Genomic DNA, 26121 nt, shown 5'->3' with positions numbered 1-26121 from the left:
TGAATAGTAACAATAAGTACTGCTTATGTAACAAGCACTGAAAATGTCTTCACTCCTATATTCAGCTTCTTGTACAGGTTCCTTCATCATAAATGCCTCAAGGGCAGAGTCTTGAGAGGAAATAGGGATAAAGCAGCGTAGTATTTCTCCCCTGAGAATAGTCATAGTCATAGTCATAGTCATACTTTATTGATCCCGGGAGAAATTGGAAATTGATCCCGGGGGATCCCGGGGGGAATGACTCCCCCTATGGGTGGGGGAGCACAAGTTTATGTCCTGTTTACTTTGTAACAAAGAGATAAAGATTAAAGATTCACTTTATTTGTCACATGTACATTGAAACATACTGTGAAATCCATCATTTGCGTCAAATCAAATCAACAAGGATTGTACTGGGAGCAGCCCACAAGAGTCACCACGTTTCTGGCGCCAACATAGCATAGACACAGCTTACAATTTTCAACACCTTATATTAATAAAAAGAACTACTGTTCCTTTAAACAATGCAAGAACCAAAAAACACTGCCAGCACTTAGCTTAGGAGAAGATGGAGAGAAAAATGGTTAATGTATCAGGGTGATGACCTTTCTTCAAGCCTGGAAAGCTGAGAGACATTTTTTCTTAAAGCGAGGGAAAGGTGGGGATAAAAGAAAATGTCTGTGACAGGGTTGATAGACCAAGGTTGTCCTGGTGAAAGAATTGTTTTTGGCAACCAACAAGGAGAAGGATTATGTTTATGAATTGTGGTCAATGTCTGGAGGAGAGTTAATGTTTGAGAATTATACCTGATGTCTGAAGGAGGATAAATCACAGAATAATGAACAAATGCAGTGGAACAAGAGAGGGGTAAAAAGGAAGAGAATTGTGATATGTAGAATACAGCGATTGTCAAAATAAATGAGAATGCTGGAAATACCCAACAGTGAAACTTGGCTACAGGAGGGGCAGAACTGGCAGCTTAATATTCCAGAGTTCTGATTTTTCAGATGTGATCGAGGCAGAGGAATGAAAGGTTTGGGGGGGGCGGGCGCGGGTAGCATTGCTTGTCAGGGAAAATGTTACAGCAGTGCTCAGGCAGGACAGATTAGAGGGCTTGTCTACTGAGTCCTTATGAGTGGAGCTGAGAAACAAGAAAGGTATGGCCACATTAGTGGGGTTGTATTATAGACCACCCAATAGTCAGCGAGAATTGGAGGAGCAAATCTGCAGAGAGATAGCAGGCAACTGCAGGAAACATAAAGTTGTGGTGGTAGGGGATTTTAATTTTCCATATATTGATTGGGACTCCCATACTGTTAGGGGTCTAGATGTTTTAGAGTTTGTAAAATGTGTTCAGGAAAGTTTTCTAAATCAATATATAGAGGTACCAACCAGAGGGGATGCAATATTGGACCTCCTGTTAGGAAACGAGTTAGGACAAGTGACGGAAGTGTGTGTAGGGGAGCACTTAGGTTCCAGTGATCATAACACCATTAGTTTCAACTTGATCATGGACAAGGATAGATCTGGTCCTAGGGTTGAGGTTCTGAACTGGAAGAAGGCCAAATTTGAAGAAATGAGAAAGGATCTAAAAAGCGTGGATTGGGACAGGTTGTTCTCTGGCATGGATGTGATCGGTAAGTGGGAAGCCTTCAAAGGAGAAATTCTGAGAGTGCAGAGTTTGTATGTTCCTGCCAGGATTAAAGGCAAAGTGAATAGGAATAAGGAACCTTGGTTCTCAAGGGATATTGCAACTCTGATAAAGAAGAAGAGAGAGTTGTATGACATGTATAGGAAACAGGGAGTAAATAAGGTGCTAGAGGAGTATAAAAAGTGCAAGAAAATACTTAAGAAGGAAGTCAGGAGGGCTAAAAGAAGACATGAGGTTGTCTTGGCAGTCAAAGTGAAGGATAATCCAAAGAGCTTTTACAGGTATATTAAGAATAAAAGGATTGTAAGGGATAAAATTGGTTCTCTTGATGATCAGAGTGGTCGGCTATGTGCGGAACCAAAAGAAATGGGGGAGATCTTAAGTGGGTTTTTTGCGTCTGCATTTACTAAGGAAACTGGCATGAAGTCTATGGAATTAAGGGAAACAGGTAGTGAGATCATGGAAACTGTACAGATTGAAAAGGAGGAGGTTCTTGCTATCTTGAGGCAAATTAAAGTGGATAAATCCCCAGGACCTGACAGGGTATTCCCTCGGACCTTGAAGGAGACTAGTGTTGAAATTGCAGGGGCCCTGGCAGAAATATTTAAAATGTCGCTGTCTACGGGTGAAGTGCCAGAGGATTGGAGAGTGGCTCATGTTGTTCCGTTGTTTAAAAAAGGATCGAAAAGTAATCTGGGATATTATAGGTCAGTAAGTTTGACATCAGTAGTGGGTAAGTTATTGGAGGGAGTACTAAGAGACAGAATCTACAAGCATTTGGATAGACAGGGACTTATTAGGGAGAGTCAATGTGGCTTTGTGCATGGTAGGTCATGTTTGACCAATCTATTGGAGTTTTTCGAGGAGGTTACCAGGAAAGTGGATGAAGGGAAGGCAGTGGATGTTGTCTACATGGACTTCAGTAAGGCCTTTGACAAGGTCCCGCATGGGAGGTTAGTTAGGAAGATTCAGTCGCTGGGTATACATGGAGAGGTGGTAAATTGGATTAGACATTGGCTCAATGGAAGAAGCCAAAGAGTGGTAGTAGAGAATTGCTTCTCCGAGTGGAGGCCTGTGACTAGTGGTGTGCCACAGGGATCAGTGCTGGGTCCATTGTTATTTGTCATCTATATCAATGATCTGGATGATAATGTGGTAAATTGGATCAGCAAATCTGCTGATGATACAAAGATTGGAGGTGTAGTGGACAGTGAGGAAGGCTTTCAGAGCCTGCAGAGGGACTTGGACCAGCTGGAAAAATGGGCTGAAAAATGGCAGATGGAGTTTAATACAGACAGGTGTGAGGTATTGCACATTAGAAGGACAAACCAAGGTAAAACATACAGGGTAAATGGTAAGGCACTGTGGAGTGCAGTAGAACAGAGGGATCTGGGACTACAGATACAAAATTCCCTAAAAGTGGCGTCACAGGTAGATAGGGTCGTAAAGAGAGCTTTTGGTACATTGCCCTTTATTAATCGAAGTATTGAGTATAAGAGCTGGAATGTTATGATGAGGTTGTATAAGGCATTGGTGAGGCCGAATCTGGAGTATTGTGTTCAGTTTTGGTCACCAAATTACAGGAAGGATATAAATAAAGTTGAAAGAGTGCGGAGAAGATTTACAAGGATGTTGCTGGGACTTGAGAAACTCAGTTACAGAGAAAGGTTGAATAGGTTAGGACTTTATTCCCTGGAGCGTAGAAGAATGAGGGGAGATTTGATAGAGGTATATAAAATTACGATGGGTATAGATAGAGTGAATGCAAGCAGGCATTTTCCACTGAGGCAAGGGGAGAAAAAAAACAGAGGACATGGGTTAAGGGTGAGGGGGGAAAAGTTTAAAGGGAACATTAGGGGGGGCTTCTTCACACAGAGAGTGGTGGGAGTATGGAATGAGTTGCCAGACGAGGTGGTAAATGCGGGTTCTTTTTTAACATTTAAGAATAAATTGGACAGATACATGGATGAGAGGTGTATGGAGGGATATGGTCCGTGAGCAGGTGAGTGGGATAAGGCAGAAGATGGTTCTGCACAGCCAAGAAGGACCAAAAGGCCTGTTTCTGTGCTGTAGTTTTTCTATGGTTTCTATGGTAGGTCACGTAATATCTATAGAGAGAGAAAACCTCGATTAATATTGCAGCGGATCTTGTATCAGGAATGGCCAGTCAAATAAATAGGATAAGCTGGTTATCCAAAATTGTTGAATATCGAGTACCAAAGGCTGCAATATGCCAAGGCAGAAGATGAAATGTTGTTCCTCAAACTTAGGTAGTTTGTCCTAACTTTGCTGGAATACTGTTGGAGGCTAAACTAGGAATGCAAAGAATTGAAATAATATGACCGGAGATTCAGAATTGCTCTGAGGACCGAATGGAGGCACTCTGCAAATTACTTTCTCAGTGTAACTTCAGCTGCAATCATTTGCACTTCCAATCTATCCAACTGCATCCAGTGGTCAGAATGTGGTCTTCCCTTTGTCAGAGAAACCACATGCACACTGGGTGAGGGCTTTGCGGAACACTGCCATTCAGTTGTGAGAGTAACAGAGTAACCAGTTGCCTTCTACTATAATTATCCAGCAAACTCCCATTCCAATTTTTGTCTTTGGTCCCCTACACTGTTCTAACGAAACAATGTAGGCTTGAGGAACAGCATCCCATTGTCCATCTTGGCACATTTTAGCCTTTAGGACTCAAAACTGAATTTAATCAATTCAGATAATTTGCCTTTCTCGCTGTGTCAGTGCCAGCCAGATCTAAAATTAATCTATCACCTGCAACATTAACTGTCATCTCCTATTTCTCCGCAGATGCAATATGGTCTGCTGAATGCTTACGACTTTTTCTTTTTTTTTCGGATTCCAGTAACTGCTGAGTTCCGCATTTCACAGCTCCCGAACGTTTTCATTTTTTTAATATCCTCAGTTATTTTTTTCCATTTATGCTCCTCCAGATTGATCAGCTATAATTTGTAACCATTCCTTTCCCTTTCCTAGATAGTCACCAAAAGCAATTACGTTAACTAGGCAACCTTGGTCTCCACCCTATCACAGCCATTCCTTTTTAACTTTCCTTTTTACAACTTTAAATTTGCTTGTCTTTTTTCACCTATGCAGTTCTGAAGCATGGTCATTGACTTGAAATACTAACAGGCACAAACCACCCAACCATCGAGGAATCTTCAAAAGGTGATGCCTCAAGAAAGGGGTGTCCACCATTAAGGACCTTGCCATCCAAGACATACCCGCTTCTCATTCTACCATCAGGGAGGAAGCACAGAAGCCTGGAACAGCTCCTTCCCCTCTGCCATCAGATACCTGAACAGTCAATGAACACTACCTCGCTATTCCTCTTTTGTGCTGTTTATGAACAGTATTTTTATTGTAATTTGTAGTATTTTTTGTCTTGTACTGTACTGCTGTCTAAACAACAAATTTCATGTCATACTGTACATTAAAAGAAATAGTCATGGAGGACGTCACGTGATGACGTGGGATTGAGACGTGTAAATCCAGCTCTCCGGTAAAAAATCAGCAAAGTACCATTTAAACAAAGCAAAGTTAATAAATACTTTCCGAAAACTACTTATAAGCTTCTCAAGACTATTTTACGATATGCCTCGTAAACCGCAACAGAAGAAATCTGTTGTTGCGAAGCCGCCGCGAGATGGGAAGAAAAAAGGGCCTACTGCAGCGATGGAGCCTCGGATTCAGGTTGGATCTCCTTCGGAGGAGACGTATTTTATCTCTGGCGTAGAAGAACAGGGAGCAATGGCGACGGTAGCGGTCCCTGGGAAGAAGATGCCGGAATTGCGCATGCGCAAAGAAGTTGGCATGCGCAAATCGATACAACTCAAACTACAAGAACCGACGGCCACTGCAAGTGAAAGTGACTCAGAGTCAGAATTGGATACCGCAGAGAATACAGATGAAGAAGAGGAGGAAGAACTGGAAGAGACTGGAAGTAAAGGATGCAATGGAGACATAAGAGAGGCTTTATTGCAAGTAACGGCTGAACTAAGAAAACTAAGAACATAGCTTAGAGACATAAAGATGTGCTATGATAAAGTTATGAAAAGACAGGACAAAATGGATAAGAAACTTCAGAAGATGGAAAGAACAATGGAGCATATTAACGATAGAGTGGAAAAAACAGAAAATGATATGCTTGTCTGGAAAATGGAGACAATCCATTGCAAATGAAAGAGGAAGACCGACGAATTGAAATTGAGCGGGCACATAGAGCTCTAAGACCAAAACCACAAGATGACCAATATCCACGATCAATTTTAATAAAATTCTTAAGATTTCAAGACAAAGAAAGGATTCTACAGGCGGCTGCCCAAGCTGCCAAGAATAGAAAAGGGCCATTGATGATAGAAGGGAAGAAAGTTTTTTTCTACCCTGACATAAGTTATGAGCTTTTGAAGAGAAGGAAGAAATTTAATCCAGTGAAAAAAGTCCTATGGGATCACGGTTATCAATTTACACTGCGTTATCCTGCAACCTTGAAGATTTTTTTGGCTGGCGGAGAAAAAAGATTTTTTGACGATTACCGGAAAGTGGAGGAGTTTGTGCGAGATTCTTTGAATATTCACCAAATACAGGAACAAACCCAGGGGAGCGAGATGGATTGAACATGAAGACTGGGTCAAGGAATAGACCTGCTGGATTTTTAAAGGTGGATGAATATATAAATATATTATTAATTATATGAGGAAGGGGAAGAAAGGTTAAAATTTGAGGAATATTAGCTGGGAATAGTGACATTAATTTTTATATATATACACAATTTTTTTGCTACGGGGGAGCTGGAAGAAATACTGACCAATCGCTACGCTATTCATGTGTGCAAGCGTGGCAATAGCCACGACCCGCAAAATGGAGGGGGGTAGTGTTGTGTATCTTTTCATTCACAACATTAGTAGGGGGGTATTTTGTTATTTCTCTTTTTGTATCATATCTATCTTTCATTTCTTTCTTTTTGCCTGGATGATTGGGAGGGAAGCACATAGCAACATGGTGAAGTTCAAAGAGATTCCCCAAGGAACTATGAGAGTTGAGAAGTTAAGTAATGTTTTAGATTGGAGTAACTTTGTTAAGAATAATGACTAATTTATTGAATTTTTTGAGTTTTAATGTTAATGGGCTTAATGGACTGGTGAAAAGAAAAAGAATCTTAACACATATTAAGAAAATGAAGGTAGATTTAGCCTTCTTACAGGAAACGCATTTAACAGAAACAGAACATCAGAAATTAAAGAGAGATTGGGTGGGTAATGTTGTTGCAGCTTCATTTAATTCAAAAGCGAGGGGAGTAGCAATTTTGATCAATAAAACGTTACCAATTAGAATACAAAATGTAATAACCGATTCTGCGGGGAGATATGTGATTATACACTGTCAACTTTTTTCTGAATTTTGGACTTCCATGAATATTTATGCACCAAATGAAAATGATGCAAAATTTATACAAGAAGCTTTTTTGAATTTGGCTGATGCACATGAAAAAATATTAATAAGAGGAGATTTTAATTTTTGCTTAGACCCAGTCTTAGTTAGATCAACTAAGGCTGTCACAAAATCGAAGGTAGTAAAACTAACTTTATCATTGATGAAAGATTTAAATTTGATTGATATACAGAGAAGAATTAATCCTAAAGAAAGAAACTATTCGTTCTATTCTAATAGACACAAAACTTACTCAAGGATAGATCTTTTCCTATTATCAATGCATATTCAACACAGAGTGAAAAATATGGAATATAAAACAAGAATATTGTCAGATCATTCTCCTCTATTAATGACAATAATAATGACTGATAAGGAAGAAGTGGCTTATAGATGGAGATTTAATTCAACATTATTAAAACGTCAAGATTTTTGTGATTTTATGAAAAAGCAGATCCAATTTTTTTTGGATACAAACTCTCATTCAGTGGATGATAAATTTATATTATGGGATGCGATGAAAGCATATTTGAGGGGTCAGATAATAAGTTATACGTCTAAACTTAAGAAAGAATATATGGCAGAACTAGATCAATTGGAAAAAGAGATTATAAAATTAGAAAAAGAATCTCAAAGTCATAAGACAGAAGAAAAACGAAGGCAACTTGTCAATAAGAAGTTACAATATAATACGCTTCAGACATACAGAATGGAGAAAGCAATTATAAGAACTAAGCAAAGGTATTATGAGTTAGGTGAGAGAGCACATAAAATTCTTGCTTGGCAGTTGAAAACAGAACAAGCTTCCAAAACGATAAATGCAATTAGAACAAGTGCAAATAAAATTACTTATAAACCTTTAGAAATTAATGAAACCTTCAAAAGTTTCTATTCTGAATTATATCAATCAGAATCACAAAATGATGTTAATGAGATAGAAAGGTTTTTATCACAAGTAACTCTCCCAAAATTGAATTCGGAAGAACAGAAGGGATTAGATATGCCTTTTACATTAAAAGAAGTTGAAGAAGCTTTAGGATCACTCCAAAGTAATAAATCTCCAGGAGAAGATGGTTTTCCACCTGAATTTTATAAAAAGTTTAAAGATTTATTATTTTCTCCCTTTATGGAGTTAATACGTCAAGCAGAAAAAATACATAAACTCCCAGAACCTTTTTCAACAGCGATTGTAATAGTATTGCTAAAAAAAGACAGAGATCCTTTAAAACCAACATCATACAGGCCTATTTCTTTGTTGAACACGCATTATAAAATAATAGCAAAAATTTTATCGAATAGATTATCTAAATATTTACCAAAATTAATACATATGGATCAAACAGGATTTATTAAAAATAGACAATTGGCAGATAATGTAACCCGGCTACTCAGTATAATTCATTTGGCACAAAAAAGGGATGAGAAGAGTATAGTAGTAGCCTTGGATGCAGAAAAAGCATTTGATAGATTGGAATGGGATTTTTTATTTAAGGTATTAGAAAAATATGGGTTAGGAACATCTTTTACAAACTGGATTAAAACTTTAAAAACTAACCCTAATGCTAAAGTAGTGAGAAATACTCAAATTTCAACACCATTCCAGTTAAAAAGGTCAACTAGACAAGGTTGTCCATTATCACCTGCTTTATTTGTACTGGCGACAGAGCCATTAACAGAACTAATCAGAATTGATCCAGATATTAAGGGTTTTAGACTTAATCAGGAGGAATATAAAATTAACCTATTTGCTGATGATGTTTTGATTTATTTAACAAACCCACAGCATTCGTTACATAAATTATCTTCTAGATTGGATGAATATGGGAAAGTATCAGGGTATAAAATAAATTGGGATAAAAGTGAAATTTTACCTCTTACTAAAGGAGACTATAGCCAATGTCGATTAGCAACCCAATTTAGATGGCCGGTAAATGGTATAAAGTATTTAGGTATAAGACTTAATAACGATGTAAAGAATTTATATAAATTTAATTATTTACCACTATTGAAAAAAATTCAAGAAGATTTTGACAAATGGATGATACTACCAATAACATTAGTAGGTAGAGTCAATGTTGTAAAAATGAATATATTTCCCAGAATACCGTATTTGTTTCAAACATTACCAATACAATTGCCACAGAAATTCTTTTAAGAGTTAAATAAATGTGTGAGAAAATTTCTTTGGAAAGGTAAAATGTCAAGAATATCATTGGAAAAATTGACATGTAAATTTGGGTTAGGAGGGTTACAACTTCCAAACTTTAAGAATTATTATAAAGCAAATCAACTTAGATTTATTGCATCTTTCTTCGATGATCAAAAACCAGCATGGATTAAAATAGAACTAGACAAGATAGGAGAAAATAGACCTGAAGATTTTATATATAAATGGGAATCTAAATGGATACGGGAAAAGAAAGAATCTCCTATATTAAAACATTTGATTGATCTATGGAATAAGATAAATGTTGATAATGAAATAAAGAAATCTTTATTAGCAAGGAGACCTTTGTTCCAAAACAGACTTATTCCTTTTATAATGGATAATCAACTTTTATATAATTGGTACCAAAAAGGGATTAGATCTATAGGAGACTGTTATGAACGAGGTATATTGATGTCATTTGAACAATTAAAGGATAAATATAAAATATCAAACAACACTTTCTTTTGTTACCTTCAATTAAGGGCTTACTTAAAAGGCAAACTGGGTCAAACAATGTTTTTGCCAAAACCCAATGGAATTGAAATTTTAATTCAAAAAGGAAAAATGAAATAATTTATTTCTTGTATGTATAATTTGATTCAAAAACAGACAATTAAACAAGGAATCCACAAGTCAAAACAAAAATGGGAAACGGATCTGAACAGTAATATTGATGAAACAAATTGGTCAAGACTGTGCCTTGACAGTATGATAAATACAATAAACGTTCAACTTAGATTAGTACAATATAATTTTTTTACACCAATTATATATTACACCACAAAAAATAAATAGATTAAATTCAAATTTATCTGATCAATGCTTTTGGTGTAATCAAGAAATTGGTACTTTCTTACATTCTACTTGATCTTGTTCTAAAGTTCAACCTTTTTAGATAAATTTAAGAGTCTTATTGGAACAAATTACTGGAACTCAACTTCCACATAACCCTGTATTGTTTCTATTAGGTGATATTGAAGGGATAAAACCGAAACTTAAATTGAATAAATATCAGAAAGAATTCATAAAAATTGCATTGGCAGTAGCTAAGAAGGCTACAGCAGTTACTTGGAAATCTGATTCGTATTTAAGTATGAATCATTGGAACAATGAAATGGCTAGTTCTATTCCACTTCAAAAAATTACTTATAATTTAAGAGATAAATATGAAACATTTTTGAATATTTGGCACCCTTATTTCCGAAAGATAGGATGGCATATTTAGTTGCTCCGATGATAAAGACTTTGGTCCCTTGGGGAAAGTAATAAATAAATATACTAAATTTATTTTGAATCCCATGGAGCATGTGGAAACCTTCCAATATCCAGGCAGTTCTTCTTTTTCCTTCTTTCTTTCTTTTCTTTTCTTTTTTTTTAGGTAGGTGTATATATCGGGGGGGAGGGTTAAGGGGAGGGGGGAGGGTAGACATTATCTTTTCATGTATTCACTTTGAAAACTCAATAAAAATTATATTAAAAAAAAGAATTAGTCATAGTCATACTTTATTGATCCCGGGGGAAATTGGTTTTCGTTACAGTTGCACCATAAATAATAAATAGTAATAGAACCATAAATAGTTAAATAGTAATATGTAAATTATGCCAGTAAATTATGGAATAAGTCCAGGACCAGCCTATTGGCTCAGGGTGTCTGACCCTCCAAGCTCAAACAGATAAATAGAGGGATAGCTCAAGTGAAGCGGCCAGTAGAAAGCGGCCAGAGCGTGAGTGGGCCAGTGAAGGAGTGGAGCTTTGAGGCTTTGACTCGAGAGGCTTCGACGAGAAGAGGCGGAGGACAAGCTAGCTCGCAGTTAGTTTTTACAATGTCCCCTGAGACGGTGATGTGCCTCTCATGTGAGATGTGGCAGGCTTGGGGGAACGCCCCTCTCCCGCAGAGTCACATCTGCCAGAAGTGCATACGGCTGGGCGATCTGGAAGACCGTGTAAGGAATCTGGAGAAGCAGCTGGATGACCTTCGACTCATAAGGGAGAATGAGGTAGTCATAGATGAGAGCTACAGGGAGGTAGTCACACCTAGGCTGCTGGAAGCAGGTCATTGGGTGGAAAGCGAAGGTGAGCAGACAGGTAGTGCAGAGCACCCCTGCAGCCATTCCCCTGAATAATAAGTTTACCGTTCTGGATACTGTTGGCGGGGACGACCGACCAGGTGTGAGCCACGGTGGCAGGGCCTCTGGCACTGAGTCTGACCCTGTGGTGCAGAAGGGTGGGACGGAGAAGAGGAGAGCTGTCGTCATTGGAGACTCTATAGTCAGGGGAGCAGACAGGAGATTTTGTGGACGTGAGAAGGGCACCCGCATGGTTTGTTGCCTCCCGGGTGCCAGGGTCCGGGATGTCTCTGACCGGGTGCACGACATCCTGGTACGAGAGGGAAAGCAACCAGAAGTCGTGATACATATTGGGACCAACGACATAGGCAGGAAGAGGGATGAGGTCCTGAAGTGTGAGTTTCAGGAATTAGGCAGAAGGCTGAAGAACAGGACCTCAAGGGTGACGTTCTCAGGATTGCTGCCAGTGCTACGTGACAGAGATGTTAAGAATTGGAGGAGATGGCAGTTGAATGCGTGGCTGAGGAGTTGGTGCAGGGAGCAGGGTTTTCGATTTTTAGATCATTGGGATCTCTTCTGGGGAAGGTGGGACCTGTACAGATTGGATGGGTTGCACCTGAACTCGAGGGGGAACAATATCCTTGCAGGTGGTTTTGCTAGCATGGTTCGGGAGGGTTTAAACTAATTTGCGAGGGGGATGGGACCCAGAGCGATAGAGCAGTGAAAGAAGTGCATGGAGTAAAGCCAGATCTAACATACAGAGAGGCTTTGAGGAAAGAGAAGCAGAATAAACAGTGTGAAGACAGTAAGGTAGAAGGGCTAAAATGTGTGTACCTCAATGCAAGAAGCATCAGGAACAAAGGTGATGAACTGAGAGCTTGGATACATACATGGAATTATGATGTAGTGGCCATTACAGAGACTTGGCTGGCACCAGGGCAGGAATGGATTCTCAATATTCCTGGATTTCAGTGCTTTAAAAGGGATAGAGAGGGCGGAAAAAGGGGAGGAGGGGTGGCATTACTGGTCAGGGATACTATTACAGCTACAGAAAGGGTGGGTAATGTAGCAGGATCCTCTTTTGAGTCAATATGGGTGGAAGTCAGGAACAAGAAGGGAGCAGTTACTCTACTGGGGGTATTCTATAGGCCCCCTGGTAGCAGCAGAGATACAGAGGAGCCTATTGGGAGGCAGATTTTGGAAAGGTGCAAAAATAACAGGGTTGTTATCATGGGTGACTTTAACTTCCCGAATATTGATTGGCACCTGATTAGTTCTAAGGGTTTAGATGGGGCAGAATTTGTTAAGTGTGTCAAGGATGGATTCCTGTCACAGTATGTGGACAGGCCGACCAGGGGGAATGCCATACTAGATCTAGTACTAGGTAATGAACCGGGTCAGGTCACAGATCTCTCAGTGGGTGAGCATCTGGGGGACAGTGACCACCGCTCCCTGGCCTTTAGCATTATCATGGAAAAGGATAGAATCAAAGAGGACAGGAAAATTTTTAATTGGGGAATGGCAAATTATGAGGCTATAAGGCTAGAACTTGCGGGTGTGAATTGGGATGATGTTTTTGCAGGGAAATGTACTATGGACATGTGGTCGATGTTTAGAGATCTCTTGCCGGATGTAAGGGATAAATTTGTCCCGGTGAGGAAGATAAAGAATGGTAGGGTGAAGGAACCATGGGTGACAAGTGAGGTGGAAAATCTAGTCAGGAGGAAGAAGGCAGCATACATGAGGTTTAGGAAGCAAGGATCAGATGGGTCTATTGAGGAATATAGGGAAACAAGAAAGGAGCTTAAGAAGGGGCTGAGAAGAGCAAGAGGGGGGCATGAGAAGGCCTTGACAAGTAGGGTAAAGGAAAACCCCAAGGCATTCTTCAATAACGTGAAGAAAAAAAGGATGACAGGAGTGAAGGTAGGACCGATTAGAGATAAAGGTGGGAAGATGTGCCTGGAGGCTGTGGAAGTGAGCAAGGTCCTCAATGAATACTTCTCTTCAGTATTCACCAATGAGAGGGAGCTTGATGATGGTGAGGATAATATGAGTGAGGTTGATGTTCTGGAGCATGCTGATATTAAGGGAGAGGAGGTGTTGGAGTTGTTAAAATACATTCGGACAGGTAAGTCCCCGGGGCCTGACGGAATATTCCCCAGGCTGCTCCACGAGGCGAGAGAAGAGATTGCTGAGCCTCTGGCTAGGATCTTTATGTCCTCGTTGTCCACGGGAATGGTACCGGAGGATTGGAGGGAGGCGAATATTGTTCCCTTGTTCAAAAAAGGTAGTAGGGATAGTCCGGGTAATTATAGACCAGTGAGCCTTACGTCTGTGGTGGGAAAGCTGTTGGAAAAGATTCTTAGAGATAGGACCTATAGGCATTTAGAGAATCATGGTCTGATCAGGGACAGTCAGCATGGCTTTGTGAAGGGTAGATCGTGTCTAACAAGCCTGATAGAGTTCTTTGAGGAGGTGACCAGGCATATAGATGAGGGTAGTGCAGTGGATGTGATCTATATGAATTTTAGTAAGGCATTTGACAAGGTTCCACACAGTAGGCTTATTCAGAAAGTTAGAAGGCATGGGATCCAGGGAAGTTTGGCCAGGTGGATTCAGAACTGGCTTGCCTGCAGAAGGCAGAGGGTGGTGGTGGAGGGAGTACATTCAGATTGGAGGATTGTGACTAGTGGTGTCCCACAAGGATCTGTTCTGGGGCCTCTACTTTTCGTGATTTTTATTAACGACCTGGATGTAGGGGTAGAAGGGTGGGTTGGCAAGTTTGCAGACGACACAAAGGTTGGTGGTGTTGCAGATAGTGTAGAGGATTGTCAAAGATTGCAGAGAGACATTGATAGGATGCAGAAGTGGGCTGAGAAGTGGCAGTTGGAGTTCAACCCGGAGAAGTGTGAGGTGGTACACTTTGGAAGGACAAACTCCAAGGCAGAGTACAAAATAAATGGCAGGATACTTGGTAGTGTGGAGGAACAGAGGGATCTGGGGGTACATGTCCACAGATCCCTGAAAGTTGCCTTACAGGTGGATAGGGTAGTTAAGAAAGCTTATGGGGTGTTAGCTTTCATAAGTCGAGGGATAGAGTTTAAGAGTCGCGATGTAATGATGCAGCTCTATAAAATTCTGGTTAGGCCACACTTGGAGTATTGTGTCCAGTTCTGGTCACCTCACTATAGGAAGGATGTGGAAGCATTGGAAAGGGTACAGAGGAGATTTACCAGGATGCTGCCTGGTTTAGAAAGTATGCATTATGATCAGAGATTAAGGGAGCTAGGGCTTTACTCTTTGGAGAGAAGGAGGATGAGAGGAGACATGATAGAGGTGTACAAGATAATAAGAGGAATAGATAGAGTGGATAGCCAGCGCCTCTTCCCCAGGGCACCACTGCTCAATACAAGAGGACATGGCTTTAAGGTAAGGGGTGGGAAGTTCAAGAGGGAAATTAGAGGAAGGTTTTTTACTCAGAGAGTGGTTGGTGCGTGGAATGCACTGCCTGAGTCAGTGGTGGAGGCAGATACACTAGTGAAGTTTTAAGAGACTACTAGACAGGTATATGGAGGAATCTAAGGTGGGGGCTTATATGGGAGGCAGGGTTTGAGGGTCGGCACAACATTGTGGGCCGAAGGGCCTGTACTGTGCTGTACTATTCTATGTTCTATGTTCTATGTTCTATGTAAAGTTTGATGGCCACAGGCAGGAATGACTTTCTATTACGCTCTGTGCTGCATCTCGGTGGAATGAGTCTCTGGCTGAATATACTCCTGTGCCCACCCAGTACATTATATAGTGGATGGGAGACATTGACCAAGATGGCATGCAACTTGGACAGCATCCTCTTTTCAGACACCACCATGAGAGAGTCCAGTTCCCACAACATCACTGGCCTTACGAATGAGTCTGTTGATTCTGTTCGTGTCTGCTACCCTCAGCCTGCTGCCCCAGCACACAACAGCAAACATGATAGCACTGGCCACCACAGACTCGTAGAACATCCTCAGCATCGTCTGGCAGATGTTAAAGGACCTCAGTCTCCTCAGGAAATAGAGACGGCTCTGGCCCTTCTTGTAGACAGCCTCAGTGTTCTTTGACCAGTCCAGTTTATTGTCAATTCGTATCCCCAGATATTTGTAATCTTCCACCATGTCCACACTGACCCCCTGGATGGAAACAGGGGTCACCGGTACCTTAGCTCTCCTCAGGTCTACCACCAGCTCCTTAGTCTTTTTCACGTTAAGCTGCAGATAATTCTGCTCACATCATGTGACAAAGTTTCCTACCGTAGCCCTGTCCTCAGCCTCATCTCCTTTGCTGATGCATCCAACTATGGCAGAGTCATCCGAAAACTTCTGAAGGTGACAAGACTCTGTGCCGTAGTTGAAGTCCGAGGTGTAAATGGTGAAGAGAAAGGGAGACAAGACAGTCCCCTGTGGAGCCCCAGTACCGCTGATCACTCTTGTCAGACACACAGTGTTGCAAAATGTGGGCTTTCAACATGGAACAATAAACATGAATTATCACAGAAGGGGTGAAACCAATATTTTGGCTCTCATCCCTAACACATCCCACAACACCTTTCAAATTTATGTTTAAACCACCACACATGCTGCCAGATCAATGAAGTATTTGCAGTATATTTTCTTCTTACATGAATCTACCACACTCATAGCCCTTCACTTCATCAAACTTTCTCTCCAATGGAAGTGAAAAGCATTTGAACACTGGCAATAACCTTCATGTTTTTCTCCAAAGATATTATTTCCATGGGAATAATAGGCAAGGCTGTCAGTCAAACCATAATCAGATATCCTTGTAAAAAAAATTTCTGAGAAGGGTAATTGGAAATGATATTGACTTCAATAATGGACAGCCTCTCCCAACTGCATTTTCTCTATAATGTGAGAGCATGAGATAAGAATGGCACAAACGTCGGGTAGTCTTAACCCAAATCAAAGGCAAGCGACTGGACCAGTCACATCATGGTTCACAGACTTCTTTCGGAATGTGAGGTGCCCAATCTACGAGATGAAAGTGAGGGTCTAACACTTCATTTTTTTATGCAACATCACAACTTACCTTTCACAGCAAGTGTAGGCTTCCAGAAGATATCAGAGTTTTTTAGCAGCTGTGAGTGATCACGGTTGACAGCGATTATCTTGCTGCGTCTAGAGAGGATGCGCCCATAGGACCAGCGGAAATCACACACAGTACCTAGTTCAGCAAAACAAAGCTTTCAGAAAGGGGGGAACAGTAATCACTGACCTGAAAGCAAATTAACCCCACAGAAAATCCCAACCAATAGGAGGCAAGATTAATACCAGAATTTTACTGTAGTTATGATTCCATACATTTCTGGAATGCATACTTTAAATACAGATTTCCCCCAATAAATACGTATTCTTTTCCAGAGACACTGGCAATAATCAGCTAAATACTTAGGAGTGACCCACTGTATAAAAGAAAAGAAATAAACTCAATTATTTTCCCCAAAGGCCCAATTAGCACAATGCCAGTTTAGTTTCTGTGGTATCCTATTTTAATGCTACTAATAATAAAGGAACTTAAATGAAAGTTTTAAACTGACTGAGGCCAGGTTTGATTAAATATTTCCATTTACAATTGATTTGTTAGGCAAGGATAATAAGGGTGAAGGAATCATGGTAGAAGAAAGAAGTCTTGGCAGAGATCACAAAGTACTTGACAGGATTGAAGGGTTCAATGGCCTTCCCTTTTTCATCATACATCAAATAGAAACAACAAAATGATTATTTTTTTAAAGTCAACGACTTTTGGTCCCATCACAACTGTTCAGGCTTACTCATCGTTCACTCTTGGAGCTACCTTCACAGTTCCAGCAAAACCTGCTGGTAAGTACAATAAGCTCCAACTCTCCCATGTTCTCACCATATAAGAAAACACCTAACCTGTGTTTAGACATTTCAGAGAGCCTTGCCAACAGAAGCCAGAAATCGCGGAACCTAGTAGAATGGCAAATCCAACCAGGTTGCTTGCAAAAAGAGATGCATCACATAGCATTATGTGTAAACAGGGTGGCTGGTACCATTACTAATTTCTACTGTTTACCATGACGTGAAGTGCTATATGAGATGTGACGTGTCCACAATAGCCTCAAGCCCTATCATTCAGATTTAAGGATGTGGTTAAGACAACATGGTTGAAAACCTCAGTTATCATTTAGCCAGGATATTACTGACCTGCAAGAATGACCAAGTCAGCTTGTTTTAGAGCACCCCTTCGGTTCTGTCGGATATGAATGGGACTGTCCCTTCCCAGCATTCCTCGAGACATGCCTCCCAAGAAACAGGGAATTGCTAGAGATTCCAACGCTGACCTAATTAGAAAATTTTTATATCAGACATTACTGAATAACTGTTGACCATGAATTGTGCAATTTCACAACTAAATGTCTTCATTGATCTGACAATGCTGCCTGTTCTCCAACACCGTGTCATAGCATGCAGAGCCTTCTTTTGCACCAACAGCAGCTGAAGCATGATTCCAAGTTCTAAGCTGTTACTATTTACATGAAATCGTCATATTTTTGGATATATGTGTGCAAAATACTTGGATATTATTTTTAAATGTGTCCTGAATAGGTTGCAGTGCTTAAAGGATAGAAATGTGATCCTTCCTCTGAAGTACTGCTTGACCTCCCTCAGTTATAGAAGTCTTATCTATTTTCATGCAAAATTGGGAGTGATGTTTCAACTTGTACAACTAGAAGAGAGCACTCTGACAGCAAATTTAAACAAGTTTCTGAAGATGAAAGCTACCTACCATTCTCATGCATAGCCAAATTTCAACCAGCAGAGCATCTTAAGCACTCCCATATACACTCAGTGGCCAGTTTATTAGGTACAGGAGGAGAACCTCACAAGGTCTTCTGCTGCTGTAACTTATCCACTTCAAGATCCAACATGTGGTACATTCAAAAATGCTCTTCTGTACACCACTGTTGTAACACATGGTTATTGCCATTACTGTCGCTTTCCTGTCAGCTTGAACCAGTTTGGCCATTCTCCCTGACCTCTCTCATTAACAAGCCGTTTTCACCCAAAGAATTGTCCCTCACTGAATGTTTCTTGTTTTTCACACCATTCTCTGTAAACTCTAGAGCAGGGGTTCCCAGCCTGAGGTCCATGGATCCCTTGCTTAATGATATTGATCTGACATAAAAAGGTTGGGGACCCCCTGCTCTAGAGACTACTGTGCGTGGAGATCAGCAGTTTCTGTAATACTCAATCCATCCTGTCTGGCACTAACAATCATTCCACAGTCAAAATCACTTTGATTCCATTTCTTCCCCATTCTGATGATTAGTCTTAACAACAACTGAACTTCTTGACCATATCTGCATGCTTTTATTGATTGATTAAATATTTGCATTAAGGAGCAGGTGCCCAGGTGACCTAATAAAGTGGCCACTGAGTGTATGTTTATCTTTCACATGTCAAATGAGTTACTAAACTGGAATGGGGAAGATAAATTCAAAGTTAGCCCATGGATACCAGTTAGTTACATGTATACCAGCTTACCGGACTTTATTCACTGGTGTAGGTGGGAGTGTTACTTGGCTTCCAAGGAAAAGGAGTGGCTTTTTAGACCTGCTCACCATCTCCACACAGCGCTGTACCTATAAAGTAAAAAACATAGCCAGAAATCACTGCAAAAGCGGTGTATGTAAAATGTCTTAACAGCAGAATACCTAAATGGAAACTGAAAATCAAAAAAACTGCTGGTGCTGAAAATCTGAGGTAAAAACAGAAAATGCTCAGGAAAAAAAATCAGACAGCATTTGTGGAAAGAGAAAGAGATCACCAAAGGGACCATTTAGTTCTTCAAAGTCAAATGTTAATTAGGTTTCTCTTTCCACAGATGCTGCCTGACCTACTCAATGTTTTGTGTTTTTACACCAAACGGGAAACATTCAGCTGACGTACATATTGGTTACTAGTGAATGCTGTTAAACTATAAAGACCATAGAAATTTGACAACAGGTAGAATTTTGCCAAGCTTTGATACAAGTTCCAATTACAACTGGCAATGGGGATTCTAGGGCTTTGAATTAAGAGGCAAGAGGAAAGATTATTTTTATTATTTTCATTCAGTTTAGTGTTAAAATTACTCAAAAGTCTTTTATGTGTTTAATCAACTTTTTGATATTTATACACATTTGTTAAATATTTACTGCAATTTTGACAGTTTTTAAAACCATCTCTACTAACGACTAGATGTAACTTTTTAAATGCCTCATTGCTGACAAACCTCAATTCCCAAATATGCCAGCTGCAATGACCTATTAGAGAAATCTTGAAGTCAGTGGAATTGACCCATGTTATCTAACTCCCAGTCATTTAGATTGCTAGGTACCATGGTGTGGAAGACTAAAGAGGTAGGATCTCTCTATCCAGGTCAAGTAGGTGCTCACATAAGGTGTAGAAAGCAGGGCCACTCAGCGCAGTCTGGCTCCATCTCTGCATTCTTAATTAGTTTCATCATGCTACTGATGTGAAGGTGTCAATTAGTCTCAACATCCTTCACTTGAGAAAGAGTGCTGAAAGGAATAGAGAAATCTATAACAATCAGCTCAGAAATACAATGCTTTAATTTGTGATATGTTGCACAACAGAAAAAATAAGCAACATTACCAATGTCAAACAAAAAAAGACTAGCTCCATTATGCTTTTAGTTCTTCCCCACCACCCACCCACTTTCTTTTAATCTTCTGCTTTCCTGAAGACCTTGATTATCTGCTCATGGGTGATTTCTCCAATGGAGATCACTCCTTGCCTAGTTTTAGAATGCCTAAATAGGCAGCAAGTTTTGGCATGCTTTTCAATTATGAGAATCACAGCCAAATCCATTGACCTTCTTCGCCATTTGAATGTCAGTACATCTTCCAGAAGCACAAACCTCAGCTGGCTCAAAAGCAAAATCTTACATATGCTGGAAAGATGAAGTGGAGAGAAAACATTGGAAATACTCAGTTCTGCATCCCTGCCATTTTTGATTTCCAATGATATTTCAACAATTTCAGATGATCAGCAGTTCCAGCTTATTATCTTATGTTTTCATTTCATTTTCTTTTCTCTTCAGTTAACTTCACATGTTGTTCATCTTCTCTGGCAAATACCTCCTCAGATATTCACAAGCCTTGTCACCTTTTTCAGAGCATCCCCATCATTTTTGTCAAAACCTCTCTTCTGCTTCTACACTATTTACTTTTGTTCTCACTGGCCCTTTCTCCTTTTTCTACAACTTAAAACATATTTAAATCAGTCTTTCTAGTTCTTGAAATGCTAACTTAATTTCTTCTCCACAGATGCTACCTGACCTGCTGGGTATCTCCAGAATCGTCAGTTTGTAACAGTTTAGACTAGTCAAGGACAGATGAGTAAAATCTGTCTAAATAGTACCAATTCAGGCGAGAAATACAATAATATCATTCACTGCTTGCTGTGTGCTTTTATTTGAACTGGCAGTGCAGCAGTTCCTTCAAGTGCCAAGGGATAGCAAATTCTTTTTTGATGAAGTAATGATATTATGGAAAATCAGGTAAATTCAACAAGGAATGACTAGATTACACTTGTTAATGCACACACTCTTTTCTCATCTCTAGCATCTGTACTTAAATTCTACACAAACAGACAGTATGAGAAGAATTTATCTTTCAACTGAAAGATTTATGATGAAATTAACTTGGAAGACAGGATTTACACAAATCCTACCATTCAATAGACTGTTGGACCTGTTATGTGTTATTCAGGAGTCATAATAGCTATTGTTACTGCCTCACAGCTCCAGAGACCTGAGTTCAACAGCAACTTTGGATGTCATCCATGTGGAGTTGGCATTTTCTTTCTGCGACCACGTGAGTTTCCACCAGGTGCTCTGGGTTTCTCCCACAGCTGTCTTGGTCCCCTCCTCTTCTCCTGATATATGTTCCCCTTAGGAGACATTATTAGGGAGCTTAAGCTTGATTTCCACAGTTATGCAAATAACACACAATTGTATGTCTCAGTGGAGCCTGATGATGATAACACCTTATCTTCTCTGACTTCTGGTATGGCTGCAATAAGTAAACGGATGAGCAATAATTTCATAAAATTAAATGAAGTTAAGTCTGAAATACTTTTGGTTGGTCCCAAAGCCAAAAGAAAAAAAAATCTTGATAAATTTGGGAACTTGTAAAATCAGAAGTAACAAGCCTGGGTGTTACGCTTGAATCAGATTTTTATTTTAAATCCCACATAAAGAAAGTGACCAAAACAGCATTTCTACACTTAAGAAATACTGCAAAGGTACATCCATTTCTGCCATGTAATGATGCTGAAAAACTAATTCACACCTTTATATTGAATAGACTAGATTATTGCAATACAAAAAAGGATCCAGTGCTTTCCCACTGTATATGACGTATAAACTCTTCTCAGGCTTCCAGCCAGGTACAGGTATTGATTATAACCGACGTTTCCATGACAAACTCTGCCACCTTCATCAGGGATGATGCCTGGGCATGTCTAGTCCAGTGGTTTTTATACATCTATAGCCGTCCCTCCTGATTGGTTAATCCACATTTAATAAGGTTTCCACTCTTCCACCTTGTTTACAATCGAATTCCAATTCTACTTAGAGCGAGATCTTCGTCTCTGTTAAAATTCTTTTCCTTTAATTTTATTTCAATGGCTTCCTTTACCAGGTGGTCCCAAAAGCCATTGGTGTGGCACAGTAGTTTAGTGCTGTCAAAGTCAGTCCTATGGCCATTGCAAATGCAATGTTCTGCTACTGCCGATTTCTCCTGGTAACACAAATGGATACATCCCCTATGTTCCTTGATGCGGGTTTCCACCGTGTGTCCCGTCTGGCTGATATACGCTGCTCCGCACTCACAGGGAATCCTGTAAATGCCAGCTGTCCTGAGTCATCTTTGAACCGCATAAGCTGTGATTTGAGCTTCCTTACGGGTTTGTGGATGGTATTCATCCGGTATTTCTTCAGGATCCTGTCAATCCTTCTGGGAACAGTGGAAATATAGGGAAGACAGACGGTATCGACGGGTTCCTCCTCATTGTTAGGTTTCCTGTTTTTTTCCGTTGGCCCTTTTAAAGGCCCAATTGACTTCCTTCACCTTGTAATCATTCTGTAGGAATGTCGTGCGTAATCGTCGTATTTCCTCAGGGAGACTCTCCGGGTCTGAAACCGTTTTAGCACGGTTAATCAAAGTAGAAAGAACCACTCTACATTGGGAGATGATGGTGGCTATTACTGTTGAGAAATAATCCATATGAGTGGGTCTCCGATAGATGCCATGTCCGAAGCTACCATCCCGTTTCCATCATATTAGAATGTCCAGGAATGGGAAGCAACCATTCTTCTTCATCTCCATAGTAAACTGAATGCTTGAATGTGTGCTGTTCAGATGTTTGTGGAACTGCTGGAGTGCCTGGAGTCCATGAGGCCACATTACGAAGGTGTCATTGACATATCTGGAGAAGCATTTGGGGCGCAAGGACGATGAACTCAGAGCCCTCTACCCAAAGTCTTCCATGTAGAAATCAGCAATAGCTGGCAACAAATTTTAACAAAGATGAAGGTCTCGCTCCAAGTAAGAACTGGAATTTGATTGTCAGCAAAATGGGAGAGTGGAAACCTGATTGGATGTGGACTAACCAATCATCATCCCTGATGAAGGTGGCAGAGTTTGTCATCAAAACATAGATTGTAAATGATATCTGTACCCAGCTGGAAGCCCGAGAACAGATTATTTGTACTGCAATGCACTTTTTACTGGCCTTCCAAAGCAATGTACTGACAAACTCCAACTCATTCAGAATGACGCAGCTAGACATTTAACTAAAACCAGGATGAGTGAGCATATCACTCCCATCCTAGCTACTCTGCATTGACTTCCTGTATATTTTAGAAATGATTTTAAAGTTCTCTTACTTGTTTTTAAAGCTCTCAATAGCACATCACGGAATCACTTCTGTTCTATAATCCTGCTCAAGCTCTCAGGTCTTCTTCCACCAGCCTCTTAAATTTAAACAATCTCCCTCAAAAGATAGTTGGCAGGTCAGCTTTTTTGACAATGCTCCTAAATTGTGGAATTCAATACCTGAAACTAGGGTTGCAGGCTCAGTTGAAGCTTCAATGTCAGCTCAAAAATTATTTATTTAACCTTGCTTTTAACCAACAGCTTTTTGTCTTTTATTTTCATGTTCGCACTTTACCCTATTGTAAAGTACTTTAAACAACATAGTCTGTATTAAGAGTGCTCTATAAATAAGTTATTATTTATCTAGAGACATCCTGATAGTTTAATTAGCTACTGTAAATTACCCATTAATATAGGTAGGTGTAAAAGAAAAATAAGTCAAATGCAGAGTTGACGAAAATGTAAAAGAGAAAGGTCGCAAGGAAATATGGAAGATAGAACTGAGATTGATAAAATTGCTCTATTGGGAGCCAAGATGGTCATGATAAGGCAGAACGGAGCAATCTGGCTTAACAGGACCACGCTGGCTCCATTCTGTGTCATACTAAGAAGGTAAAAATGTTTTTCAAGTAATGAGTAAATTACACTGCCAGTGAATGAGTGAAATCTCAACTACCCCTTCAATAGAAAAACTTGAAGCCATCACTGAGTGCCAAATGCCATTTCACCCTACAGTAAAAGAAGGTGGAGCGGAGTGAAGATGGCACTAAACGGTGACTCCTTTGCTTGCATCTTCAGAAACAGCTCTATTTCCATCTTTAATATCTCTATTTTTCCTTTTCAGGGTTCTTTTGAAGACCCTGACCTGGAGTTACACACTGACTTCGATTCTTTGCAGGAATGGGACCCGCTTTCGGGGTTTCATAACTGGCCGTTGTTGTTTGGCACCCAAGGGCTCGGCCTAAGAGTCTGGCTTGGATTTGGAAGCCTAGGATTTCGGGGCTCTGGAGACGGGTGGATCGAGGGTCGGTGTCACAACAGGAGACCCGTATGTCGTCAGGGGGAGTCACAGTATCTGTGGCTGTCTGCCCAGAGACTTGTGATCTTTGGGCACAGAGCTCGAAAAAAAGCAATGTGGTGGACTTTTAACATTGTAAACCAGCGAGTTGTTTGTCATGTCTCCCCTCTCGCTGTGAAATGGAGACATTTCTTTCTCCCTTATTAGGGAGAGAGAGAGCCTGTGGTATGTCGAATGCCGGGTGAACAATGTAGCCTTTGGAGTAACTGCAAGTCTGTGTCTTTTCTGTTGCCTTGCTCACGCTTGAGTGCCTGGTGGCGGGTGTCAATGCGCTTCTTTGCTGGTGGGGCGAGGGGGGATTGCTGCTTGCTGCTGCTTACACGTGGAAGGAAGGAGAGCTGGGGGGGACTTTGGGGTCCTAACATTTAACTGTCGTTCATTCTTTGGGACACTCCTCTGTTTTCATGGACGGTTGCGAAGAAAAAGCATTTCAGGATGTATATTGTATACATTTCTCTGACATTAAATGTACCTTTGATCCCTTTGAAAAATCATGTCAATTTAAGAAAAGATTTAAAGAGACCTGAACTAGTTATTACTAAAAATCACTGATCTACTTTTTTGTTAGTGGCACAATTCTTTTGATGCCACATAAATGTTAACTTCCATACAGCGTATAACAAGTTGCAAAAATTTACCTCTGCAGCTGTGGCCATGGGAAAATCCACGGACAAAGGCGACACATCTCTTGCATTCCAGGCTCCAGCAAACAGGTTACGTAGATGGTTCTGAAGATACCTAAGAAATGAAACAGTGAGATAAGTGATTTTTGTTGCACACAAGGAACCTTATTTGTGTCTTAAAATTCGTCTCTCACCAACAGTCAAAGTAAAACATACGCGTCCCCTTTAATGTCAAACAGGCTCACCTTCCTGCAACATACATCAAAGTTGCTGGTGAACGCAGCAGGCCAAGCAGCATCTATAGGAAGAGGCGCAGTCGACGTTTCAGGCCGAGACCCTTCGTCAGGACTAACTGACTAACAGGACTAACTGTTAGTCCTGACGAAGGGTCTCGGCCTGAAACGTCGACTGCGCATCTTCCTATAGATGCTGCTTGGCCTGCTGCGTTCACCAGCAACTTTGATGTATGTTGCTTGAATTTCCAGCATCTGCAGAATTCCTGTTGTTCACCTTCCTGCAGAAGACTTCCATTAATACTACCGGCCATTGGGTATTTATTTGACTGTATGAACAATCAGTCTACATGGTGAATAATGAAACCACATACACCCTACATTATGACTATCAATTGTGCAATTTATCAAAAGGGCCAAGGTCCAAAATTAGTTTTATGTAATATAACATCTGTCCCTAAATACTGAGCAAATTTTCAAAATATTGTAAGCAAACTTAAATGAAAATATACATGTAAGTATGTGAAATGGAGCAGGAGTAGGCTGTTCTGTTATTCAACATCATAAGAGACAATTGCAACTTGAACTCTATGTTTCCACTGACGCATGGTAACCTTTTACACCATGCCCCCCTTGCTTAAGAAGAATATGTGAAATATGTTTTGAATGTATTCTAAAGCACTTTTCCTCAATGACTTACAAAGACTTAAAACCCTAAGAAAAATCTGCATCTCATGTCAGTTTTAAATAGTAGCACCTAGTTTTTTTAGATTCCACAAGAGGAATAGTTATTTAACTATTTATTAATAATACATTATATTTATTATATTTATATATATTATATTATATAATTATAATAGTTA

General features: G+C 40.1%; 1 protein-coding gene across 1 annotated transcript in view; it reads right to left on the bottom strand.

The window, feature by feature from the left end:
- The window catches only part of ilvbl (ilvB (bacterial acetolactate synthase)-like), a 104591-nt gene that overhangs the window by 28810 nt on the left and 49660 nt on the right, over positions 1 to 26121 (bottom strand). The window contains exons 6-9 of the mRNA XM_063038597.1: positions 25041 to 25140; positions 18925 to 19022; positions 17584 to 17720; positions 16445 to 16579 (exon numbers count right to left, since the gene is read on the bottom strand). Coding sequence (XP_062894667.1) covers positions 16445 to 16579; positions 17584 to 17720; positions 18925 to 19022; positions 25041 to 25140 — 470 coding nt within the window. The remainder of the gene's footprint in view (positions 1 to 16444; positions 16580 to 17583; positions 17721 to 18924; positions 19023 to 25040; positions 25141 to 26121) is intronic.

This window comes from Mobula hypostoma, chromosome X2 (genome assembly GCF_963921235.1).
Source record: "Mobula hypostoma chromosome X2, sMobHyp1.1, whole genome shotgun sequence".
In the NCBI taxonomy this organism is placed as follows: domain Eukaryota; kingdom Metazoa; phylum Chordata; class Chondrichthyes; order Myliobatiformes; family Myliobatidae; genus Mobula; species Mobula hypostoma.
The sequence above is the reverse complement of the archived record's forward strand: the minus strand, read 5'-3'. Positions and strand labels throughout refer to the sequence as shown.